The 26,709-nt window shown below is 36.8% G+C and overlaps 1 protein-coding gene across 1 annotated transcript; it reads right to left on the bottom strand.

Annotated features, from left to right (window-relative positions):
* Window positions 1-607: 607 nt before the first annotated feature.
* Window positions 608-26,392, bottom strand: LOC113070361 (protein-cysteine N-palmitoyltransferase HHAT-like; the record flags this gene model as incomplete). Its single annotated transcript, XM_026243640.1, has 10 exons — window positions 608-2,023; window positions 5,332-5,476; window positions 5,562-5,763; window positions 12,123-12,158; window positions 21,257-21,407; window positions 22,321-22,483; window positions 22,568-22,825; window positions 25,749-25,943; window positions 26,022-26,135; window positions 26,325-26,392. Coding segments are annotated over 10 exons (1,412 nt in total), but the record flags the coding sequence as incomplete, so codon positions are not given.
* Between the last annotated feature and the right edge of the window lie 317 nt (window positions 26,393-26,709).

Raw genomic sequence — 26,709 nt, 5'->3', positions numbered from 1 at the left:
ACAATATTTTTTTTTCTTTTTTCCTTTGAAGGTTCATGTCAGACTTTGTGAAATTCAACCAAACATGCTAGCGCGCGCACACACAGAGCATTTCAATTTGTGCGTTGGCCCAAATATGTGTTTGAACAGAAGGGATGTCATAGTATTTTGGGGAACTATGAGTATTTTGATAGTGAAGTTCAAACGGAGCTGTGCAGTTCTGTCACACCGCAGGGTTTGGTCTGTCTGCTCACAGAGGTCCTACGAAGGGGCGTTCTTTAAAAACAGCCCTAACTCAACTTCAGATGTAGTCAGCAGACAGCATGGTCATTATCCACTGACTGAAACCTCCACACTGAAATCATTTCTCCACATGGAAATTACTACTGTAAAAGCACAAATACAAAATTTGTAAAATTGCTGTAAAATATTATTTATGATAATAAAATATTTTCTATACTTAATTTTTGCTTATACTCTCTTTACTTGATTGCTGTCATTTTATGCAAGATAGTTATGAAAGCTTTGAAGTCAGCATGAAATTAAAATTGGCCCAATTTAATATGATTCAAAAGTATTAAATTGTCCATAAATATTTAATAATCACCAACAGATATTTAAACATTGCTTAAGCAAAATTGCTTTAATTTCTAGCTCCATTGTGGTAAGTTACACCAACTTTACATCATCCAATCCAACTCCCAATAAATTCAATTAAATCCAGCCCAATATTTTATCTCATGAAATATTCAAATTCACTAAATACACTAATGCACCACATTGCAAGGTGTAAATGACCATTCATGCTTACTTTAAGGAGAGAGAACATTTTGAACTGTGCAATTATGTACACTTTGAAGACGGTAATGCTACATACTAATTACCATTCATTAATAGCAGAGTGACCTGTGTTGAGTAACACACACACACACACACGGACCTGTGTAAAATGTGATGTCAGTAATTTCAGTATGACTCACAGAAAGGGCAGGCCAAGCATGACCTCTTCCATAACCATTTACTAAAATATCATCATATCACAGAGAAGAGATGGAGAAAGAGACCGCAATCATAGCAAACTGATATTACAAAGTGTGTCCCTTTAATTATTTTAATAATACATCTTTTTATATTTAATTCAGATCTACTTTTCTTTTCATCCTATTTTACTTTTCTTAAAAATTCTCATTGCTTTTATGCTGCAATGACAGTATGGCTGTTTTGATTCTTTATATGGTACTACAAATATACAGTTTTATCCTGCCAATAAAGAACACTAAAATTGAAATGAAGAGAGAGAGATTTTTGTGAAGGGATTATGAGTGATTAATCTGATGCTGATAAAGGTACGCTGCAGAGATAAAGCTCTTTAAAGTGTAATCCCCCTAACACTGAAACACACACATGTCGAGCTCTCTCTAATAAAGGAGAAACTCCAGGCTAGCAGATCACTGATCTAATTAACCACATCCAGCAGCTTGAGCTGTTAGTAAGAAGACCGAAGCAGGTACACACAAGGAGAATGAGAGAATGATGGATAACAACATGAAAAGGAGAGATCAGGACAAGAAAGATCAGAGGGACAAAATGAACAAGAGGAAGGAAATCTACACAGATGGAGGGACGAGGGAGAGAGAGAGAGAGAGAGAGAGAGAGAGAGCAATGGTCAGGCTGTATCCTGGCTGCTGATCAGAGACATGTGTCACCATCAGTGTTCAGACAAACTCATAAATAAAGCAGCGACAGGATTAACCATCAAACACACACCTGGAGCACTCACATCATTTCATTTCCACACACACGCTGGTCAAATACAGCATTGCTACTATACAAACACGTGATATTGAAAGAGCTGATAGGAATGCTGGCTGTGCACATTGTGATTGGTCCGAACTATTGGAAATACTGAAGTGTTTTTTTGTGAGAAACTTTGCCTTCCCATGATTCTGCTCTGAGGGGCGTTGTCATCTCATGTCCCACTCAAGACCAACTTGAGCAAAGCAATAGAGAAAAGCAACCATTGGAACGGCCACAGATGACCAGCCTGTTGGAAAAAGAGACAAGAGAGAAGTTTGAATGGTAAAACACAAAGATGCATAAACGTATTGCTAGATAAATCACTGTTATTTCCAAAATTGTATACATTATTGTTGAGGAATTATTTTTATTTCCAATTGTTATCAGTGTCATCCAGTGTAATCCTCGTCAAAATGTCCACTAAGAGCGTGTGTGTTTGTCTCTGGTGGGTTCATTAAAAGGACCAGCCTTGTTGCATCAGGGATGAGAAAAGAAGGATGGAGCAGGGAGGAAATGAGAGTAAATGAAAGAAGGGAGGGTGCTGATTACATTTGGTTACACCTCATTGTCCTTCAGGTGCTGGAGTCACAGTTTTACCCACTTAATGTATTTTGTCATGCCAACAACACATAACACTGCAATGTAGCAGAAAGACAGAAGTCAGACAGAAAAGAAGCTCAGAGGTAGTGTGTGTTTTATGTCTTATTTTGTCTGTATAAGACTACAGATCTGTGTTTTCTGAACTTTGTCCTCATCCAGCTACACACAAATCCTCTCAACATGACTCAACTTGCGTCACACTAAACCCACCTACATTAAATAAGGAAGAGAGACACGTCAACACACACACTTATAGAGGCAAGAAGAAGAACAGGTGATTGTTATATCACAAGAGACGCTTTCGAAAAACTTGCTTAAAAATAAAATGAACACAGACCTTCAGTGCGGGAAAAGGACATGTAGACATATAAAGGACATATATAATTAAATGTCACTCATCATTTACATATGTTTTCAAAAAATGATATGTTGACATACTAAGGTATGCACCAAATTGTAAATTTCTCGCCTGTACCAATAAGTCGAGAATTTATTAAATGTTATGTCCAAAAAAAAAAACCTTTAGTAAAACATTTCTATAATTATTTTCAATTTATTGCCAAAAACTGAAAAAATATTGCAATTATACAGTACTTTGTATAAATAAAATAAAAATAAACAATAAAAAGTACTAACATTGTGTTACAAGTAACTTATAATGTAATTAATATGATTATAAAATTATAATGTACAGTAAGAAAAACTGATAGATTGATTAATTTCAATTTGCTAAATATTACATTTACCAGTATTATTCAATTAAACATTAATAAATTATTATTTTTTATGATTTTATGAAATTATGAAAATATTTTAATATCCAATGTCAGCCGATATACATATATCTAAAGGCAGAAACTCCACAAAACAGTTGGAATTGGCTGCATTAAAGCCTGGGAAAAGCATTTCAAAGCATAAGACCAAAAGTCTGGTGATGTCTATGGGTCACAGACTCACTGCTCTGATTGCATGCAGGGAATCTGCAACTAAATAATAGCTTTTAATCTTTTACATCTGCCTTAAGTTCAACGGTTCTAATACTTATGCTCACATCAGATAGTGGGATGAACTCTAAAAGTGCTGCCCTTTTTATTTGGTAAAACATCTGTGTGTTGAAACGGCTAATAATAAAATGTGACATTCTTTAGTTTAGTCTCATATTCATCTTTTAATTATATTTGCAAATGTCTTGACTCCACAGCAAACAGAGCAATTTTGTCTTTTTAGTTCAAATACTTATAAAGGGCACTTTTTATATATGCATGTATAAAAGTCATACTATATAAACGGAGGATAAAATGAACAAAAGAGTGAATAAGTTCAGGGTCAGGGCTGTGTGAGTCTCTGTGCCCAGCAGGTCTCTCTCTGAGCTTTTCTGTCACCTGCAGCTCCTCCTGCCTCTAACCGTCAGCGTCTGACTGACAGCTGCTGCTGCAGGGGGTGGCTGCCATCAGCAGGGCTACCTTTCAGAGATGTCAAGAATGAATGATTCCATGGCGACCGATGGTAAGACTCTGTGGTGGTCATGGTACCTTGTGGCAAACGGATGAGAGTAGCCTCTAGAAACTTCCTGACAGACATTCAAACTGTTTTTATCTTTCAAAAGACCTTCACACTTCTCTGTCTCTATAACTCTTTAAAGATAAACGTCCAATGCTCACTGGTGCTTCATTTGACATTAAATGTTACCAGCATGATCCTAAAGCAGTTTGTGAAAACATTTCCCACATTATTTCATACAATTTATAATCAACTTTACAAGTTTATGCTGTCTATGCACTCCACAACCAGTGTCTCAAATCTGATTAGTGACCAAAAAACAGTGCAGCATCTTGAATATTTATTATATAATATATATATTTTGTGTTATAATTTCTCATAATTGTATGACATTTCTTGATTTAAATTTTCTCAAAATTCCACAATTGTTTATTAAATTTCATTTTTAATAATCAATTTTAAATCATCAATGTTCAGAATTTTTTACTCCACTGAGAAAGCATAATAATACATAATAACAAACCACTCCAATCCTGCAACAATCTTACAAAATCATTCGTAACATCTCATATGCACCACAAAACAGTGACTCAGCTCTTCTCCAGCACAAAATGTGTTCTGAGCACTTCAGAATGAATTCATTTCCTCACTTTTGTGTCTGATCTGGGATGAAATGACAGGCTGTCCCACATCATTACATTACAGCATCAAATCATTACAGCTTGCCTTCTGAATTACTGCCTCAACATGACCCACAAAACGTTAAAAGGTTGAAAACTTTCACATTCCCAGAGTTCAAAAACACATTGTCAGCAGCTGTGGTTGACTTGTCAGCAGTTACAGATTGAGGGGAAATAAATCTGACTGATGACATGTGTGAATGTCTCTCTACCCTTGTGAAACAAAGTGCTTAATTGTATTGAATGTGCACTTGTAAATGTTCTTTTTTTAATTATGTTTTAATAATCTTTAGTCAAGTACATGTATTTTGATGTGTTGTTTAACATGTTAATGTGTTCATTAACAAAGCATCTGCTTTGGATTGCGTACTGCTATTTTGGATTGCTATTTTTGCCCAAAGCAATGGTTTGAAATTAAAAAAACTTAATAATGGATTTGCTTCTTACAAACACAGCTTTTCACTTCTTGAACTGGTTACTTCTAGATTATTGTGATGTTTTCATCAGCTTTTTGGACTCTCATTCTGACGGCACCCATTCACTGCAGAGGATGTAATACTAAATTTCTCTAAATCTATTCCACTGAACAAACAAACTCATCTACATCTTGATGGTAAGCAAATTTTCAGCAAATTCAAAATTGAAAAATGAAATTACTAAAAACATAATATTTAATTCGCAATTTCCAAAATAAGTACTCTTTTTGAAAGTATGCCAAAGCGTAATTATTTTTCACAAGGGTATGTAAGAAATTGCATACATTTAAATGACCCACCTTCGACAAACACCCTCTTCCAGAAGATTCTGCCCACATGGATCCCACCCAGAAAAAACAGATTGGACAGAATCAGAAAAGCAGTGGAGAGGGCGGAGATAAGCGCTAGGCCACGCCTCTGCATCCGAGGTGACAGGCAACGCACCTAAGACGAGATCAAAAGAGCATGGTATTTATTAGTGACCTTCATTATAAACACTGATAAATTGAGAGGGACTGTGTGAACTCACAATAACGTAATGAAATGGACGAGAGGAAAAGAGGAGTGCGAGGCCGTTTTCCACCAACACCCCAACCCAGTTTAGCACGGCCCAGTACTGCAGGTAGTCATGGCAACCATGCCAGAAACACACAAACCCAAAGGCCAGCGCAGTGGAGACGAGTTTCCGGAACACACCGTGATGAGAGCCCCCCAGCGGCACATATATGTACCTAAAAACACACACAAACACACATGCTCGGCAAAAACATGAACTACTGAAAAACTGTATGTGGAAAACAAGAGTTGCGGTTTTCTTTTAAAGACTTGTTTGGCAATTAATGATCAAAAATTGTTTTAACATTGAGGTAAAAATAGTTTGTATCCTCCAAACAACCTTTTTGCATTTTTATAACTGCATTATTTAAACGTGTTATTAACTGCTTTTTTTCATTATTTTGTAATGTTATCAAGATTTGTACATAAAGAAAAAACATTTAAAAGTAATAGGCTACCCGCCTCTATTTGAACAGGTGTGGTGGATTGTAGACTCGGAAATAAACACCCACTGTTATGATTAGCTAAAAGTTGTGTGTTTTACATGCACACATTGGTGGGCGGGGCTAAACAGGCAGCGATGTAGAAGGCGGGGTTGATCTTCTGCGGAGGTGGAGTTTATCCACATTATTACGTCATAAAATGTCACATTCTACATCCTGTTGTTTTGGCAGATTGGTTTCAATAAAAATGAGAAAGTTTTGAGTTCTGAAAATTACAGAATGTTTTTATAGCACTATGACCTCTAAATTATATATTATATATTCTATATAGAATATATTATATCATAATTATATTATATAAATTATAGATCAAGGGAATTTTGATTTCTCAGTTTTATGACCCCTTTAATGTTTATTAAGCCTTTTTTTTTTTTATCACGTGGACCACAACTGTCTGTTAGACAAATGTGAGAAAAAAAAAGAGAAAGTGTCTTCAGATTCAGATGACACTGTCAGTAAAACTGCCACCGTTGTCCTCACAGTGATACCAGACAGCAGAGAACAGAGAATTCTGAACTAAACCCGATCTGTCTCTCTCTCTCTCTCGACGGCAGTATAGTAGAGTTTCCATTTCAGGGCTTAGAGAGCACCAATCTGTTCTAATGAGGCTGTTGGGATAGTGGAGGACTTGACTCATCTGTGTGTGTGTGAGGGAGATAGTGAAGAGGATAAGATTAGCCCCTGACCACGGCTCCAGCTGACAGCGTGTGTAGAGATCAAGAAAAGAAGATCAACTGTGCTTAATTTTATCGCACTTAAAAACCTCTCCTCTTCTATTTTTATCCTTCAACATTCATGTGTGCGTTCTCCCCTATAGGACGCCTAATAGGATTGATGGGTTTTTGTAGATTCACTGATACGCCGACTAGATTTACTGGTGGTTTATTGATAAGGCTTGTTGTCTTTTTAATCAGAAAGAGGCAAAATTAGGCTCTGAAATGGTTTTCCAGTAAAATGATCTAAACATCCTTAAAACAAAACATACTTACTGTACTATGAGAAATTTTAAGAAATGTGAAACTTTTTATTGTCAAAGATTTAATTTTTCCCAATGGCAATTTTCTAAGCATATACGCTAAGTTACCATTCAAAAGTTTGGGGTGTGTAAAAATTAACCATTTTATTCAATGGTGACAGCAAATACATGTATAATATTTTAAGGTCATCTCAGTTTTAATCTATGTTCTTTTAATTCAGCCAACAGGTCATGTCATGACGTATTGATCTTCTATTGAATTAATGTAATATAAATTTGCAGGTTAGAGTTCACTACTTTGGAACACAGATAAATGTGAAAATTTAGCTGGAGCTTGTGTTTCTGCTCTCCTACATTCAAATGTGTATCAATGGAGGTCAATAGAACGAAACATTTTGTATGACTGGCTCTTTAAATTAGTTGACAAAAATAGAGTGTTTAGGCAAATGTGTCTTCGAGTTTGCAATTATAAGTACATTCATTAAACTTACGCAAAGAAACCATAACTCTAAAAGCTGAAAAACCTTTGAATAGGCACTTATCTGGAGGTAAAAATCTTCAATTGTCTGTTAGTAATATATAAATAATAGAATATTCTTAAAAAAAGCTTTGACGTCACGGCAATTGATTAGACTGGTCAGCGGGGTTGGATTGATACCAAAATTTGGATTTGGTGCGATAGAAGCCTTTTGTATCTACTATCTTGGCTTTTTAGACTTAACTAATACCTTGGTTGACACCTAAACAGCCTTAAGTTAATGATGAAATTATATAATATATATAACACACTACTACAATAATATTCATGCATTATACAGTACATATTGTTTACAGACATCTGAAAGGGATATATTTCTGCAATAGCGCTCACACACATTCTGTTTTACAAACTCCATCCATATATATGTGAAATGTAAATTTGCAATAAATAATATATAATCTTAAAAAAAAGGTGCTTAACAATGAGGCCGTAGAAAAACCATTTTAACAATTCACTCAAATTTTTGGCACCATGGTAGGCTACATTTTTAGTACAGATTTACCCCGCAATCCTAGTGCATCTTGCATTCGGTTTCTGTTTCTTTTGCTGATGCACTTTTTAAAGCCCAAGCGTGGACGTTGCCCTGCTGAGAAAAGTGTTTATGAGCACATTTTCATTATGAACAGAAACAATAAGGTCTCTGTGGCTACCGCAGCATAATCTCAGCCCTCTCTCGCTCTCCTTATATAAATTTATATGAACTGCGCCTGTGATTTGAATGTTGTGAGCACATTTCAATAGACAGGAGATGACACTCAATAGGCTGAAAGCGAGGCGTTCAAGCAGACAATAGCGTGGCCTGTGTCTGTGGATACTTTAAGATCAGCGGTGAGTCACAAACGGAGAGCGAAGATCCTCTCCCACATCTCCACACTCCAAAACTCAGCTCTTCACAATTACTGCACATTTAAAAGCACATTAAGATCTCTCTAAATGCACTTTACAACACTCGCTTACACACATACACTCACAGCCCACATTCACTCTCCAATTATGCAGATCAACTGCAATCACTACACATTTTAACAGAGAGAGAGAGAGAGAGAGAGAGAGAGAGAGAGAGAGAGAGAGGGATATGGAGAAGATACGGTCAGGACAAGATCAAAATACTCAATACTGAACATACTCAAATTCAAACTCAGTATTCCCACTTGAAAGTATGGAAGTGCTTACACTCTCAGCTTTCTGATTGGTGGGATTCAGGGAGCAATGGGACACTTCCCATTTGGGCGGGAAATATATGGAGCAGCTCTTTGTGCTGTATTCCCTCTGCTGGATGCTTCTGCTATCTGTCTGAAAATGAGTCTCCTCACAGGTCTGCTACAAACCAAACTAGGATGTTAGGTTAGGTTATTCAAATTAGAAACTTTAATATTTTTGTGTTTGTGTGTGTGTGTGGGGGGGGGGGGGGGTCATATGATGCTGCTAAAAAAAATACCATTATTTGGTGTATTTGGTTTTTGGTGGTGTATTTGGCCCCGCCATTTGAAACACGTTGATTTTTACAAGGCTCAAACGGTCTGAATAGTGAGCTGTACCATGATTGGCCAGCTATCCAGTGCGTTGTGATTGGATGAATAACTCAAGCATGTGACGGAAATGTTATGCCCATTAGCATATTGTGATGTAACTCATTATAAACGTGACATACACATGATTTCTAGTCGTGTCCTCTTTTGGAAGGACAAAGTAGTTTCGCTTTCTCAACGAGTGAGCCGTGGCTGGCTTGAATGAGCAGAGGTGGACGGCCTTGAGAACGGCGCGGCCGGTGGATTCTATGAAGGAGCGTCTGTTGGTGCAAAGTTGATGTATTTCCTAAGCGATCAGCTTGAATCAGCTCTAGGCATGAGGAAGCAGATATCGTCCTCTTTTGGAAAGCCAAACAAAGTAGTTTTGCTTTCACAGTGAAACACACAGCGTCTATATGACTTCTTTCTTTGCGTGAACTTTTGGGCAGTGGTTTCCCACATACTGATGTAGACATGTGGGTGCATATCAGAACAAACGTTTTTAGTGGGGTGCGAACTTTTATAAAGAATATCTCTTTAGATTTGAGACTTTAGTCTTTGCAACTTTACAGATCTTCTTCATGGACCAAGAGCTTGTAACACTTCAAAGAGAAAGGAATAATCTTAATCGCATTATATGAGCCCTTTAACATTAAACAGTGTTGAAGATTGATTTACTATTAAAATTTAGATTGATATCTATATAGCAAAAACTTTTTCATGTTATTGCCATTAATAAAAAAATGTGGCCAATCTTAAATTCTATACAATTTATTATACATATAAAAAAATACTAAAAAGTTAAATGTTACATTAATTTAGACATCACAACAGAATGTACATTCGTTTTGAGATTTGCTACAGATTGCATTTAACTGTTATTTTTTTTATTATTTATGATGTTTTTGTTTTTATTGATCTTAGAGTGTTAGATGATGTCAAAGGTAATATAAAAGTAAAAATAGGAAAATAAGCAAAAATTAAAGAAAGCAGAACATGAGAGAATATAAATGTCCAAATATACAAAATTTAATTAAATCATTAAAGATAAGCCCAAATAAACAACAAATTCACAGAATTTAATAAAAAATAAATAAAAAAATAAAAAAGAAATGTATATGGCCCTAAATAAGCAATTTAGTCCAGATATAACGTGAATCCTAATTATCATTTCTGATGCATATTGCTGTCTGTTGTGATGGGCAAGAATTGTTCTCAGGCTGATAATATTTACTATTATCTTCTCTATCGTCTTCCTTTGTAAACATCACTGAAATCTGCACAAGACACATAGTGTCTTCTTGTCATTTGCCCTGATATTCTAAAAATAAAATATTCAATATTTATGGACTTTTGGGTTTATGTCATTGGCCCAAGCAGCATCACATGTAACATTCATTTCTAATGTACATATTCACACAAACTGGCGAGTTTCCAGCATGAGATAGAATAAGATGCTCATCGTGCTAAATACATGCTAATACAACCCTGATCAAACATCTTTTGTCTGTGGAGATCGCAGTCCTGCCAAAGACTGACAATACCAAACCCAGCACGAAAACACAACCCGAGCTCTCTCTCCAAAACCTCCACAATGATCTCTCCATACAGCTGGAGGACATTAGAATATGAATAACTGTGTCAGGAAATGCAACAGCTGAGCCGACAGGGTTACGCCAGGACCTCAAGAGGTTTTTATTTGTATATTTTTTTATTTTTGAAGGGTTTTCCTACTGAATAGACCTATTCCATTCCCTGAGAGTATTTATACAAAAAGAAAAATTGAATTAAAGCAAAAGTGGCAGCTTGAAAACTCTCCAGCTGCTCTGAAGAATAATTTGTCTGACTTCCTGCCAGGTAAGTGACCGTACATACAAACATCTCTAAAACATTTCTACATAAATTCTTGAATAATATATAAATTCTCTAAATTCTGTAATATTACATTTTACAGAAAGTGTGGCATGATTTATTATGCAATATATTCCTATTTAACAAGCTCTATAAACATTTCACAGATAAACAGCTGCTTATTTTTATGACTAATATCATTCTGAGGCATCAGGTATTTTGTGGAAACATTCAGTGGCTGTATTTCAAATGTCACAACTCTAAAATTGTTTTTTAGCAAGGCTAAATCCATCCAAATTACAATATTCATCATATTCCGCCTATTGTCACAGTGTAAATCAAATCGGAGAAAAGCAAATGGTCTCTGGCATAAAAGAACAACTACTTGTTATAGCAGTCAATCAAACAGCAGAACATTTTCAGCGGCGAGAGAGACTGAGCTGAGCCCTGTTTCTGGACTCTTGGGTGACCAATCATGACCAGTGCCAAATTTATTCATTGTGTCTTGCTGAAATAAAAACTGTTCATTATCGGCTGCCAGTTCACAGTAACAGCGATGGCTTGAGTGTGTGGAACATAATTATATATATATATATAATTATCTGCTTTGCATGTAAATGAGTCAATTGGTTTCTTTACAGGGCTATTAAGTGTGTAGAGTGAGTCTTTCCCACTACTTCAAATCTGTGCATTACACTGTCACATATCATAAGTCCATTAAGAAACTTTATCTTCATGGCTTAAAGCACATCTAACAATGTGACAACAGCAACATTCTTCTTTCTGAAGGATAACTGCATAATTTTTGCTTTCATCTTCAGCTAAGTATGCTGATGCACCAGCTTAAATGGTTTCGCTGTTAAAACTTCTTTTCATCTGTGTATTATAAATGTCGGTACATTTCCTAAAAAACTAAGGGAGCAGAAAAAAAAAACATTCAAATCTAAAAAAAACAAAAGGAAATATATGCAAGAATGTCAGTTTATTATGTATCAGAAAACGTGTGATTGTTCTAGTGATTATGTTTTTTTTATTACGATTGTTATTCATGTGCTTTTCAAACTGCAACTAGAGAAGCCCGTGTCCAAAGCAGTGCAAAAATTCTCCCTCCCTCTCGCACACCCACACAAAATAAGAAGAAATGGAGAAATCGTACCTGATGAGCCATTTGTAAAGCCCCACGTCAAAGTGTCTGAAAAGCAAAAGACAGTAATGAGTGAGCTCAGGGGTTAAACACAGATGGTTTGAGGTAACACACACACACACACACACACAAACTTCTGTAGAACATGACACAACACAAACATGTGTTTAATCAGTCAACACCCAGAACAGACAAAAAGAGAAGAGAATCTGCATAAATGAGATGCTTGAGGAAACCATTTTAATGAATCTCTGGGGACAAACGCTGGCATTTGGTGAGACAGCCGTAGCGTTGGGAGACATTCTCTCAAAGCGGCTGATCCCAGAACAGTTTTGCCTTTGTCTAGTTGAGCTGTAGTCTTTGTGGCAGGCTTGGGACACCCGCTTATTGATCTGGTAGGCAGAGATGATATTCATGCAGCCGTATGAAACTCTATTTGTACATTTTCAGAAGGAAATGTTAGGGAGAGGATGTACTTGCCCATGCAAGACTTTCCACCGCAACGCTAGTGTGTCACAGATCAGGGGGTTATTAGGATGTTGCCATAACGTTGTTAGGGTGTTTTGGGTGGTTGCTAGGATTTTTACTGGCCCAAATCAAGTGCAAATCTGCAAGTCTATATGGATGTTGTTGTCACTAGACCAAGAAATAAAAAAATAAAAAAAGTAAATGTTTAAATAGTAAATTATTAGATAAATATAATTATTTAAAATGTAAATATAATAAATAAAAAAAATGTATAATATATATATATATATATATATATATATATATATATATATATATATATATATATATATATATTTACTATACAAGTAAATGGTCCTCATGGGGAAAATGTCTCAGTAAACATAGTAAAGTCCTAATTATTTAGTGATATTAAAGTATTAAAAATAATAGAAATAAAAATTATTAAAAAATATATATAAATATAGATACATAAATATATGCAGCATAAAATAAAAACAAATATAAACCAATTAAATCAATTAGAATTAAAAAAATAATGTTGAACTGGACTGAAATTCATTTAAATAAATACAGTTCACAAAAATAGACTGATCTTTAGAAACTACACTTGAAGCAGGTTTGGATCTAAGCTTTTCATACTGTATGCATCTAACAAACAATATAAAGTCACACTGTGTTCTTTTCTGTTTCACCAATAATCACACAGGTTTTCGGTTCTGCCCTTTGACATGTAGCTCGTATCACACCATCACAACAGCAAAAATATTGATTTGGCTCTTTGCAACTATCAATTTGTTTCACGGCAGGATTTTCTCTTCCTCCTGTTCCTCTGAACAGGTGTGAACAGAAGTCACCAGGTCATCACTATAGCCGCAGTTTCTCTTATTGTTATCCTCACTTTACTTCTAGTCATCCATCTATCCACATTTCATCTCTCATCCCCTTATCCTGACATAATGCTATTTGGTATTGATCAGCTGGATAGGACAGGTGGATGGATAGACAGGTCAAAATGTTCATTTTACAATTCACAGTGAAAAGAATTCAATGGATGAGTGAGGGGACAGCTATATGAATATCTCCATCATCTCATCCAATTAGAGCAAACACACAATCTGAATTTGACACCAACAGACGGTTTTCTGGCCATAAGGCTTTCATATGCAGTTCAGTCTGTCGCTTTTTGAGTCCAAATACACCCAGACCCCAGAGACCACAGTAAAGAGCTTCTAAAAACAGGCCTATATGAGGAGAAATGGACACGTGCAAGCAGATGGCTGCTAACATGTCAGAAAGCCCTGGCATGAAGTTTTCATGAGCCAACACAAACTATCAAAACCTTCAGTGCCGCAAAAATATCCATCTGGAAAGAGAAAGGGAGACCAAGAGAAAGAGAGAGAGAAAAAACAAAGGCGCAGAGTGATTGGGTCTGGGGTCTAAGATACAAATGACTCCTAAATCAGACTGTCCAGGATCATTTGATTCATTCCAGCACTTCGTAGCATTCATTAGCAAGTATTGATGAAATCTGCTTCATCTCTGGGGAAATAAAGTCATCCGAGAAGGCCAGGAGAACAGATAAAGCAGAAGTAATTTCACTCTATATTAATAAAACATTATGTGGAGGCACACAGTTGTGCTTGTCTCTTCCGTTTAAGTCCGGAAATAGACTACGCAAATGTTTAGCTAATGCATTTTGTCGTACATACTTTAATGGGATGATTCATACCAAACAATTACCGTAAACTTTTGTCATTACCATCAGTTAGATTCAAGCTCTTTATGAACACCTAACAATAAAATCAAATTATGTAATTTATTATCATTTAATTATTATTAAAGTGAAGAAAAAAAAACAAGCAGTAAAAGTCAACACAAATATGTGACCCTGGACCACAAAACCAGTCATAAAGGTCATGATGGTTGTTCGTGTGTCTCTTGTTGGTCCTGAGCGGCTCAACTGCCTGCTGTTCTTCAGAAAAATCCTCCAGCTCCTGTACATTTATTTAAAAAGTGTTTACTTATCTAATAAAGGAACTGAATCACAATTAGCCATTTTGACTGTTTTTATTTTTATATTTTATAGGATTAATAAACCTACATTCAAACCAAAAATGTGATATGTCCAGATATATTTTGTTTTTACTAGTGGGTGAAGGACACTATAGTTATATAGGATAGCAAAATAAAACTGTGACATACTTTATCATACCAAAAAATTCTTCATACAGTGGACTACCAGTAAAATTTGGGATCAAAAAATATTCAAACGCTTTAACCTGACCATGTTTTGCTTTATTTGCTGATGTGAACATCTTACACCACACTGAACAAAATTAAGCATTGCTTGGTAATAAGTTGACCTAAATTGGAATCATCTAATTGTGCACTTAAATTTAACAGCTGAATAGTTTTTGGTTGGTTGCAATCCATTACCAGTTATCTGACATTATCAAGATGAATTTGTTCTGACACAGTTTAACTGAGTTCTTGTCACATTTTACTACCTTTTTTTAAACTATAGAGAATAAACTGTGATATAATGTGAGAAATGTGGAAGATATCGGAATACATTTTGGTATGACTGTAAAAAACTAATTTTGCTGGTTGGGAAAACAGTACAATACAGCCTGTTTGTATATTTCAGGACTAAAGCACCACAGTTAGAATCTGCCATTCAACACATTCCCTCTGAATTGGCAATTTGACTCCACTAGATGCGTGTGGCACATAAACAAAGTGCTATTAAAACAGACGGAGAAAACAAACTCACGTCTGGTGTCATTCATAAGCTGTGTGAGTCAGATGGTGATTCAAGAAGCTGAAAGTGAGATACACATTGGAACAGATTCACTCAATATCCTGTGGTTTCCATCAGATATGCCTTCTCTACTCCATACGTCTTCTGAAAAAGCAGACATGAAATAGGAAAAGTTTGTAAACACTTCTCACAGCTCAGACAGTGTTTTCCTCATGATCCCGCTAAACTACAAGTGAGATGATGAAGAGAACGGTGATCAGTTTAAGACCTGGTCTTGTTCTCACTGCATGTATGTGTGTGAGAGAGACCTAATGTCTCCACAAGGGTATTGTAAAAAGGGCAGTAAAAGACCAGCTAACATTCCCATGAGGATAAGGTGTCAATAAACATACTAAATAAGTTCTAATGAAAATCTAAAAATGGGTGGGAGCGGTTTAGGGATCAATGATAAACAATAAAGAAAAAGTCTTTAGAAGGCAAAAAATCTTTAGAAATTCAGTCTTTGTAGACATCTAGAGATCAAGTATTTAGAAATGCATTTACGTCCTTAACACAAAGTTCTTTCTATGATATTATTCTTCTTGTTATTTTTTCCTACTGCACATCTCTCGTAATTCAGTTAAACTACTGAAGGATTTTAAGAGTTAACTTTTTTAATGAGGCTATTTTCTTCATCATGGCATCAGGACAGCAGCTGTCAACTTTATACCTCCCCCAAAAATGTCCAAATGAATTTCACTTTAGAAATTAAATGGCTATCAAACATGCCATTTATGACATTTTGGCTTAGGATCATAGTTAACAATGAATAGTTAAATGAAATATATATATACACATATACACACACATAACGGTGCTGGTCATATAATTAGAATATCATAAAAATTGTTGGGTCTGGCATTTCGCAAACTTCCACTTCATAATACCCCACAGATTATCCATGGGGTTAAGGTCAGGTGAGTTTGCTGGCCAATTAAGAACAGGGATACCGTGGTCCTTAAACCAGGTACTGGAAGCTTTGGCACTGTGTGCAGGTGCCAAGTCCTGTTTGAAAATGAAATCTGCATCTACATAAAGCTCATTCAGCAGGAAGCATGAAGTGCTCTAAAACTTTCTGGTATACCGCCGACTTGACCTTGGACCTCAGAAAACACAGTGGACCAACACCAGCAGATGACATGGCACCGCAAACCAATACTGACTGTGGAAACTTTACACTGGACCTCAAGCAACATGGATTGTGTGCCTCTCCTCTCTTCCTCCAGAGTCTGGGACCCTGATTCTCAAAGGAAATGCAAAATCTACTTTCATCAGAGAACATAACTTTGGACCACTCAGCAGCAGTCCATTCTTTTTTGTCTTTAGCCCAAGTGAGACACTTCTGACGCTGTTTGTTGTTCAAGACACAAGGAATGCAGATGAAACCCATGTCTTGCATTTGTCTGTGCGTAGTTGTTCTTGAAGCACTGACTCCAGCTGCAGTCCACTCTTTGTGAATCTCCCCCAAATTTTTGAATGGGTTTTGTTTCACAATCCTCTCCAGGCTGCGGTTATCCCTATAGCTTGTACTTTTTCCTACCACATCTTTTCCTTCCCTTCGCCTCTCTATTAATGTGCTTGGACTCAGAGCTCTGTGAACAGCCAGCCTCTTTTGCAATGAACTTTTGTGCCTTGCCCTCCTTTTGCAAGGTGTCAATGGTCATCTTTTGGACAACTGTCAAGTCAGCAGTCTTCCCCATGATTGTGTAGCCTACAGAAATAGACTGAGAGACCATTTAAAGGCCTTTGCAGGTGTTTTGAGTTAATTAAATGATTAGAGTGTGGCACCAGATGTCTTCAATATTGAACCTTTTTACAATATTCTAATTTTCTGAGATTCTGAATTTGGGATTTTCCTTAGTTGTCAGTTATAATCATCAAAATTAAAAGAAATAAACATTTGAAATATATCAGTCTGTGTGTAATGAATATAATATACAAGTTTTACTTTTTGAATGGAATTAGTGAAATCAACTTTTTGATGATATTATAATTATATGACCAGCAACTGAATATATATATATATATATATATATATATATATATATATATATATATATATATAATTATTCAGAATAAGACCAAAAACGTGCATAAGACAACACGTATTGATTAAATGCCAAATTAACTTTTTAATTAGATTTGGAAATAATAGCCTTGTGTCATTGACCCATAAAAACAATAGATCCATTGAGAGTGATCAGATAGCTATAGGCAGGAGTCAGCAAAATGCTATAGAGTGTGTGTGTGTTGATGCCGGACTAAATGAAGTGTTTTATAGCAACCCACAAACCTTTCAACCACCGTCAACCAAGTCCATGATAGTGACAGCACTAAATCACACACTTGCACACACAGCAATACTCACACATTCACGCACATGTGTGTAGACACATGCACACACACAAACAGCAATCTCCAGAGTTAACTACAGCCAAGAGGAACATTTCAGCCTCTCTCTCTCTCTTGCTCTCTGTTGTTCTCAATCTCGTTCTCTCCCTGCAGGACATTTGCACTGTAATCAGAGACTTTGCTGTCCTGCAGTATGGGGTACTGTCTAAACGAGGTATGTTGCATCCGGCGGTTCTGAGCCATTAAACACAGAGATGAGAGAGTGAGTGGGGTTTGGCTGTATATCAGTGTGTGTGAGTGTGCCGAGGCTATGCTGAGTGTATTTGTACTCCATCGGGTCCAGAGGAGCTGAGCTCTGTCTCTCCGTGTGGGATTGAAGCCAGACGGGGTCTTACAGCAGGTCCTGCTAAAGTCTCCGGCATACGTCTGTTCCCTTACAGCTCCCATTTATCACACTCTAAACGCCATCACCTTCAACACCACTCAGACACAGACACACTGGTGTTTAACCTTTCCGGCTCTCAGAGCTTCAGCAGCTGTCTGCAGCGCAGATCTGCTGATATACACAAAACATGCACGGTCACACAGGAAACAGAAGATAGTGTCACTCGATCTTCATGATGATGGGTTATGAAATTTAACTGACAATCATTGGCTTAATGAAGTAGATACAAAAACTATTAGGGAATATTGTTTGTTAAGTTATTAAAGATAGTCGTTTTTTTCTTGTAAAACAAATGATAAATTAATGAAACTCCTTCAAATTGTTTATTACACTTTCAGAATTTTTCTGTCATGATATTTAATTTGTTTAGTTTTTTGCAGTGGTGGTTAATATTGTAGTACAAACAGGGGCACTGCTGAGGATTTTGGGCCCCATGAAAAGAATCTTGACAGGGCCCCCAACACAGCTGAGAGTTTTTTCATATTAATTTACATAAAATCATGCTCTTTTATGGTATTTTGACTATCATTCTCATATATTTAAGTCAATCAGACAATTGAACTCCATCCCATGTCCATCCACACCTGTAATTTGTCCTCTGTAATACTGCACTACTTCAGTACTGTATAATGTATATACTGTGCATAGCTGTACATGTGTAATATAGTGTATTCACCACTAATCTATATATATAGATCAGTGGTATTCACATATATTTATATTTGTATGAATATTTGTACTGTACACTAGCAATGACAATAAAGTTAATCTAATCTAACCTGATATTTTTAACATGACAGTTGAAATGTAACGGAAACACTGAAGTGCGTTTGAGAAAATTGAGTTCCCTTATCATGCACTTTTAACATTCCAACAGCAACCAGCATTTATTTTAACCGCAACATTTAAACTTATGGTAATTATCTTTAACACTAGAATGAACACGGCATCATTTTGACCGTTTTGAAATTTGCATAGTCAGTAACTTTGTCTAAATAAATCACAAAGCCTTGCTGCTCCCTGACTTTTCCTAAAACTACACGAATTTTCATTAAAACTAGTTTAAATATTTATTGTGTGAATAAAAACAGAAATATAATAATTTCTATCTATAACGTCCACAGGCAGTGATTTTGCGCTGTTTAAATTGAGTTTTGCCGACGGTCTGGATCAGATAATGTGAAAGTATTATGTGAAGATGGTTTGCAGAGATGAATCATGCTGTATTTGACAATATAGGGGACAGTGTAGTAATACAACTCCACATCATCTTCAAGAGAGGCACTGAAACCTCACAAACAGCTGATAGTTCGAGTTCATGAAGTTACTGCTTGCAAGACAGGTGCAACAGCGTGGACCGCAGCAGGGTGCTGAAAGTGGGCGCCGCCTCGTACAAAGATGCCGACACCGGCTGCATGTGAGGCAAAGCCGTGCACCCTCTGCACCCTGCTCTATCGAAACGTGCCAACTTATCGAAAAATGCTACCGTAGAGACCTAGGGCCTCATGTACAAAGCGTGCGTACGCACAGAAAAGTGCCGTAGGTTACGATCATTGTCGCGGGCGGTCCACTAACAATTTAGGCCTACTTACAAACCCACTTTTTTTCTTGTGAAATGTTGGGTAACATACTGTCGACCCTTTGCCTCTTTCACTTCTCTTATTTTTTTTCTCTTTCCGTTTTTGACTTCCAGATTTTTGAGCCATTTTCACATTCTCCTGTCAAGTTGAATCTGCCGGCGCTATTGTGTTGCCTTGGTTACAGGATACAATTTGGGCGGACTAAACCATTTTATGATAATCGAGAGGGGGAGAGGGGCCCACGGACGTTTGTGTTTCCTAAACAAATACATTTTTTGACACCAGGAAACAGCAAATAGAATAATTTAAAGTTAATAATTTTTACTATCAAATATTTTTTTTTAGCACCACAATTTTATTGGGGGCTTCTCTGGGCCCCCTCTTAGTCATGGGCCCCGAGAATCGTCATCGTTTACCCCCCCTTTACAGCGCCCCAGAGTACAAAACTATTGTAAACACAACATATAATAAATAATCTACCATTCAAAAGTTTGGGGTCAGTAAAATTATTTTATTATTAATTATTTTATTCCACAGGCATGCATTAAAATGATAAAAGCTACACTGCAAAAAGTATCATGGTTTCCATAAAAAAAAATAAAAAAAAATAAATAGTAAGCAGCCTAAATGTTTACATTTATAATAATAAATGTTTTTGAGCAGCAAATCTGCACATCAAAATGATTTCCGAAGAATCATGTATATAAAAAAATATATTCAAACAGAAAAAAGTTAAATCATAGTAATGTTTCACAATATTAAATGCTTTAACTGTATTTATGAACAAATAAATGCGGCCTTGGTGCAGCATTCAACAATAATAATAAATAATAATAATAACAAAAAAACATTTTAACAGTATTCCACTAATTATTATTATTATTATTTAAATAGATTTGAGTCTTTTGCACATGACGCTATGGATTTATTAAAGTAAGGCAATAAATCATTAGTAATGTGTGTATTCTACCAAGTTTAAAGACTGTGATGAAAAATCAGACAGAAAAAAATATCAGAAAATCTAAAACACTTCTGTTTCCAGACTGGTGTTGGTTGCCAAGGAGACCATTCCAGACTACTGAAGTTGAAATGCCGCACGTCTTCAACAAGCTTTCAAGCTTTAGTGTAAAATCCAATAGTCTAGAAGGAAGCCTGCATGTATGAGCCTGTTCCACATCATCTCATGAGACATCAGAGCGCTAAACTCCATCAGAGAAATCAAACACTCAATTCCATACGTTTGAGGCAAGATGTTTGTGACAAGCATGGATCTTGTTATGCTGCTATAATGTGCTTGTAGATGGATGTAAGTGAGTCTTATACCATTGTGCCAATCGTTTTGCGGCTTCAATCAATTATAGTGAATGCAGTGCAGCTCTGCCCCTTGCTGGTACACAGACATACTGCAGGAGATGACTGAATCGCTTCAAAATCAATCCAGTCCAGCTCTATAGTCTTTTTGAGGTTTGACAGAACACAGAAGTGTGTGTTTATTTACCTCCACATCCCAGTGAAGCTGTACATGATGCTGACACAGCGTGGTAACTTTGGCGGCTCCAGTCCATCCAGTCTGACAAACAGAGACACCGCTCCAAACAAGACCAGGTACTTTATGTAAAAAAACTGGACCAACGCAAGAGCCAAACCACCTGCATGTGAAAAAGAGAGAGTGGTCAGATGACATTAAAAAGTAAAGCGGTTCACATTGACATTTGCCCTTTAAACATCTAAAATGACAGAGCTGTTTGGTCACATCAGGTGCCACAGTTTGGGCCGTGAAGTTTAAGTCAAGCTCATTTCGTCGCTTCATCTCATTCTAGCCGAGAAGAACCACAGATTTGATGATTTATATCAGATTTCAATTTTATTCCGAACTGTTTCATAATTTAGTTCGATCATCCTCATCCTCTCTAGTCATCTCTCCCTCTTCGCTTCTCTCTTTCTTTGTGTCAGTGGAAACTGAGAACAGCATCTGTCTTTCCCATATCCCACTGGTACAAGAGCTAAAAGCCTGTAAAAAAAAATAGGACAGAATTTCTGCGAGCCCTTTCTGTACAAAACAGGTACAAAGTGGCGATAATGACTTGACGTTCTTGCTGTATAGACCCTCTCTACACCGCTCTCTCTTGCAGAGTCTGTGATTTTGAATCAAAGTTCAGGCAGCACGAATCAGCAACTTCTACAGATCAATAGACAGCAAGTGTGGAGGTTAAGATGCTGCTCACGGCTGAAACTGTGAGTGTGTGTGTGTGTGTTGGGGGGTTCGTTGTGAACATCTGTGCAAGATAATAAACAATTTAGCACCCAAAATAACACCAGTTATACCAGGACAGACTGTATCTATTTTGAAAGACTTCCCTGCTTCACTGTATGCAAACAGAAGTATGTCAAAAAAAAAAAAAAGTAAAATGCTGAAAAAAACACCAACATGGCAGATGCAGTATGTCTTGAAATGCATAAATGCACACACTTGCATTCCTAAAGTCTGCTGAGACATTCTTCATCAAATTCAATATATACTATGGTGAAAGTCCATGGATTCATAGGCAGCCAGAAACGTACCCAGTGCCCAGGGCGGCAGCATCTCCAGGTAGGTTTCGTGGCTCTGGATGGCGTGCATGTACATGAAGTGGATCATGAATTCGGCTAAACACCACCAGACACACACACGCAGTATTCCACTCAGCACATACACCACAGAGACTTTACACACTGGCCTCTCTATCTGCAGAGACAGAGAAAGACATTCACAGTAAATCTGGATAACGCACAGACCTTGCGGCCTTTTATGAATCTAATTTTCTTCTACCTGTTCACTGAAGTCTCTGTAGGTCACAATGGGTCCATTGTAAAACAGGGGGTGATAGAAACAGTAGGCAGTGAGCTTGTAGAACTGAAAAATCAGAGTCTTCAGTCGTTTTTCCTCTAGATGGGAGCAGTGGTTTGGTCCTCCGGCCTGCAGTGGGTGCCAGCACAGCTCCAGACTGAAGCTAATGCAGCGCAAGCTACAAACAGCAGTACTAAAGAGCAAGAGGTAGTACTGGTCTTCAGAAGTGTACAAACCACGCTAGAGACCAATAAAACAGAGGGAAAAAAACGATTAAATTCACAAACTAATCAGTAAACCACACATCAGTGGATGTAAATCTAAACCGAATCATAAGACAAGTAAATTGGTGCTACTGGGTGTACATGGGATTGCCTCAGCAGGCAATTTTTTTGCCTTTTTTTTTTATTTAATAAGTTTACTTTATTATTAGGTCAGATAGAGTTGCCACGGGTGTCAAAAACAAAAAGGAAGACAATCTTGTCAGAACTGATGAAGCAGGACCACAATCTACAAAATTCATATATTAAAAAAATAAAATTCACAGGCAGAAGGCACAGCCTGATGACAAAAAAAGAAAAAAGAGTGGCCTGATTTATTCAGTCCCTCAATACATTTCTGCCAAAACACCCAAATAAAAATACATTTAGTATATTCAGGATTACAGCTTATTTTATTGGCTCTGTGGGCCTTTGTTTTTTCCAATTTTGGTGGGAAATGCCATCAGTGAGACAGCTTATTGGATTTTCTTTTCTCTCTCTCTTTTTGTACGTTACACTCTATTATATAGTCGTACTCTTCAAGCTTTTCGGAAATTATAAAATGATGCTAATATTCTTCAAAATGCAGCATAGTTTGACACATTTAAGATATTGTAATAGTACATAAACAATACAAAAATATCACTTGAATCAACTGAGAAAGATTTGATTCAAAAGAACAATTCGTTCAAGACAGGTATTGCTGATTCCCTCATGAACGAGTCATAAGATTTTACAGTGGTTTTGCATACTTTGTGAAGCTTCAAAGATCAAGCTTGGGACCAGTTAAAACTTAGTTTGCTATATTGTATACAATACAATGTCACTCTGAGATTTTAAGTGTAACTCAAGGATCCGAACGTGTCTAACTAGTCCTTTGTATTTCATAAATAGGGCAATAGCATCTCCGTAATATTAGACTGACTAATGTTTACAAGCCTACTGTGTAAGGGATGAACAACCGCTGTAAACCACAGCTTCCCAGGATACTCCCACCTCAGACCAGCTTCCACGCGAAACTAAACTAATATGATCTACTGGGCATGCTCAGAAGATGACAGATGGCATCTAGCCAGGAGACACAGCAGCAGCCACTTTCAAAACTCATTATCGCCACTCAAAAATAAAGCTATAACTGCCTCAAAATTACAGTACACCAAATGACAGGGTAGCGTTGTGAAATATGAAAAGCGTTCTTTGTATGTCATTATGGCGATCTCTGCGCTGGCTGCATGGGTATTCTGCGGTCTTCCTGAGGGTTTTTCACAGCTCGTAAGTAGCTGAGGTAAACAGATGTACTGAAAAAAAAAGAGATCATTAAAAAGCGAATAAAGATCACAATTGATTACATTACAGTGGTTTGTTCTTCAGATGGGTATGTTAATGACTGCTTCGGAGCAATACATAATAATTAAATGAAGTTTTGAATAAGAGGGGAAGCTTTGGGCCTGTGTCACAATTAATCAAGGAGACACTCAAGGCAAGAAGGAAACTCATTTGTCACTCAGATCAATATTCCCTCCGTCTCTTTCCTCCTCTCCATTGGCACAAGCTTGTTGATCTCGTTGCTTTTCCCTTCAGACGGATATCTAATGACAGCTGTCAATCAATCATTCACTGTGTCAAGTGACTAAGCATTTAAAGAAACAAACAAAAAACAAGACCTTGTGTGAGTCAGCTGTATGACATCTAAATAGGAAAAAGGAAATACATAACCAATGTTGTGCATGCAAATGCTTGACTTTGAATTTTGCTTGGGAGACTGTTTGAGTGTGTACGCCACTGTGTTTGTAAAGACAATGCTGATGCTTAATGCAGGCCTGTTTCAGTCTCATCTCCATTCTCTCTGCGGAGCTCTGCAGATGTGCTCTGAGAAAGCACAGACTCCTGATCCTGAACTGGACAAAGCCCTTACTTTCGCCGTCACACCTCACCCCATCAATACAGATAGCTTGAAAGAGATGCAGGTAGTTTGACCAAATACAGTAATTCTGTAATCATTTAATTCTAAAGTAAATACGTTATAAAGGTCCAAAACTGTATTACTTTATTTATTTTGAGGAACACAAAAGAAGATATTTTGAAGACTGTGTTGGCCACTCTTTTACATGCAATTACAACAAATTGGAACTTAAGTTTTAAATGTTCAATAAAGGGCACAAAAAAACAACAAAAAACTGTACAATGTGATTCATGTTCTATATTTCAAGTCGTTTGAAGCCATACAACAGATTTGTGTGAAAAACTGATCAAAACTGAAGTCATTCACTAATAATCTTCACCTCCAGGGAGATTTTAACTTAAGAATTGAGTTGAATGATTCAGTTTGATTTGTGCATGAACCATTTAGAATGGTTTTTACAAGCAAATCAACCTATTTGGAATTATTAACTAAAACTGAAAACAACTAAAAACAGTTTTTGTTATTTGAAATAAAGCTGAAATAAATAAAATATATATATATATTTAAAAAACTTGAAATATTTTAGTAACATAACAAAATTGCTCAAACTTAAACTAAATTTAGCAACTGACTGAAAAATATGTTCAAGTCAGGCACTGCTATTTCCCCCATGAATATTGAGTATGGCGCACAAGTCATTTATGATACTTTTATGTGGTTTTGTATCCTTTTTTGAAGCTTGAAAGATCTAGACATTATTCTTGATATGGTTTCATGGAAGAAAAAGCAACCAGCACATCATTAAAGTACCTCCTTTTGTGTTCCAAGAAAGAGAGAAAAAAAGCCATAACGACTTGGAACTACGTGAAAGTGAGTAAATGAGGACAGCCTTTCATTTTTGGGTGAACAATCCCTTTAAATTGGACATTTTTAGCAGCTTTAGATGAGGAGAAAATTTGGCGCCTCACATATATGGTTTACAGCTATTACTAACACACACCTGTAAATCCTGGAGGGCAGTGATATTGAGTGTGGAGAGTAGCAGGAGGGAGCAAAACCATGAGAGGATGGGGCTACGTAGCTGAGCAACCACCAATGAGATGCTCAGATGCAACATCAAGACACTCAAGCCTCGCACGCCGAGAAGCCACCCAGCTGAGAGGAAGCCATACACCGTTATGACTGCCAGTCGGAACTGAAACACACATGCACAAGGAAAAATTATGGAACATGCAAACATCAGATGAGTACATTTGTTCTGAATTAAACTTACCTGAGGCAAAAAATTATCTGCCAATCTAGAGACCACAGCATGGCCAATCAAAGACCACAAAAGAGATTGCCATGCCCACTCATTCCAAAAACTCCACTCAAAATCTGTAGGGTCCTAAAACAGACACAGACAGAAACACACATGTATACAAACACAGACACACATAAAGTGTGTCCGTTTTGCATGTCTGTATAAAAGGAACTTGATTGAGCGGGAAACAGGAAATTGGGCTTGGTGGGGTGCATCAGCCAAATGTGTCACCCTGATTAAAGTCACTAATATAATTATCATGTGTTGTCTCACCTTCTTGAATCCCCATATAAGGAATCCTCTCTCCAGCTGCACCTCTCTGTCCAGGCTGACCTCATGCTCTGTCAATCACACACAGGACACACATTTCTCTCATACTATTCGGGAGGTAAACAAAGTCCACAAACAGGACTATTTTGGATTACTAGAATCAGAATTGTGTTTATTCAACATCCACTTCATTCTCCACTAATACGGACTCTACGGGATGTTAACGTTTCAAAGCACAACTTCTTGTAAAGAGATAGTTCATCCAAAAAGTAGTGTTTTGTCATTCCAAAATTGTAATGTTTTCAAGGGAAAGTTTAGCAGAACATCCAAGTTGTTGCTACAATAAAAGTTCAAGTGAACTTGACAGCCCCTGGTCAATACCCACTTT

Source organism: Carassius auratus, unplaced genomic scaffold (assembly GCF_003368295.1).
Source record: "Carassius auratus strain Wakin unplaced genomic scaffold, ASM336829v1 scaf_tig00003768, whole genome shotgun sequence".
Lineage (NCBI taxonomy): Eukaryota > Metazoa > Chordata > Actinopteri > Cypriniformes > Cyprinidae > Carassius > Carassius auratus.
This window is presented reverse-complemented; position numbering and strand designations above follow the sequence as displayed.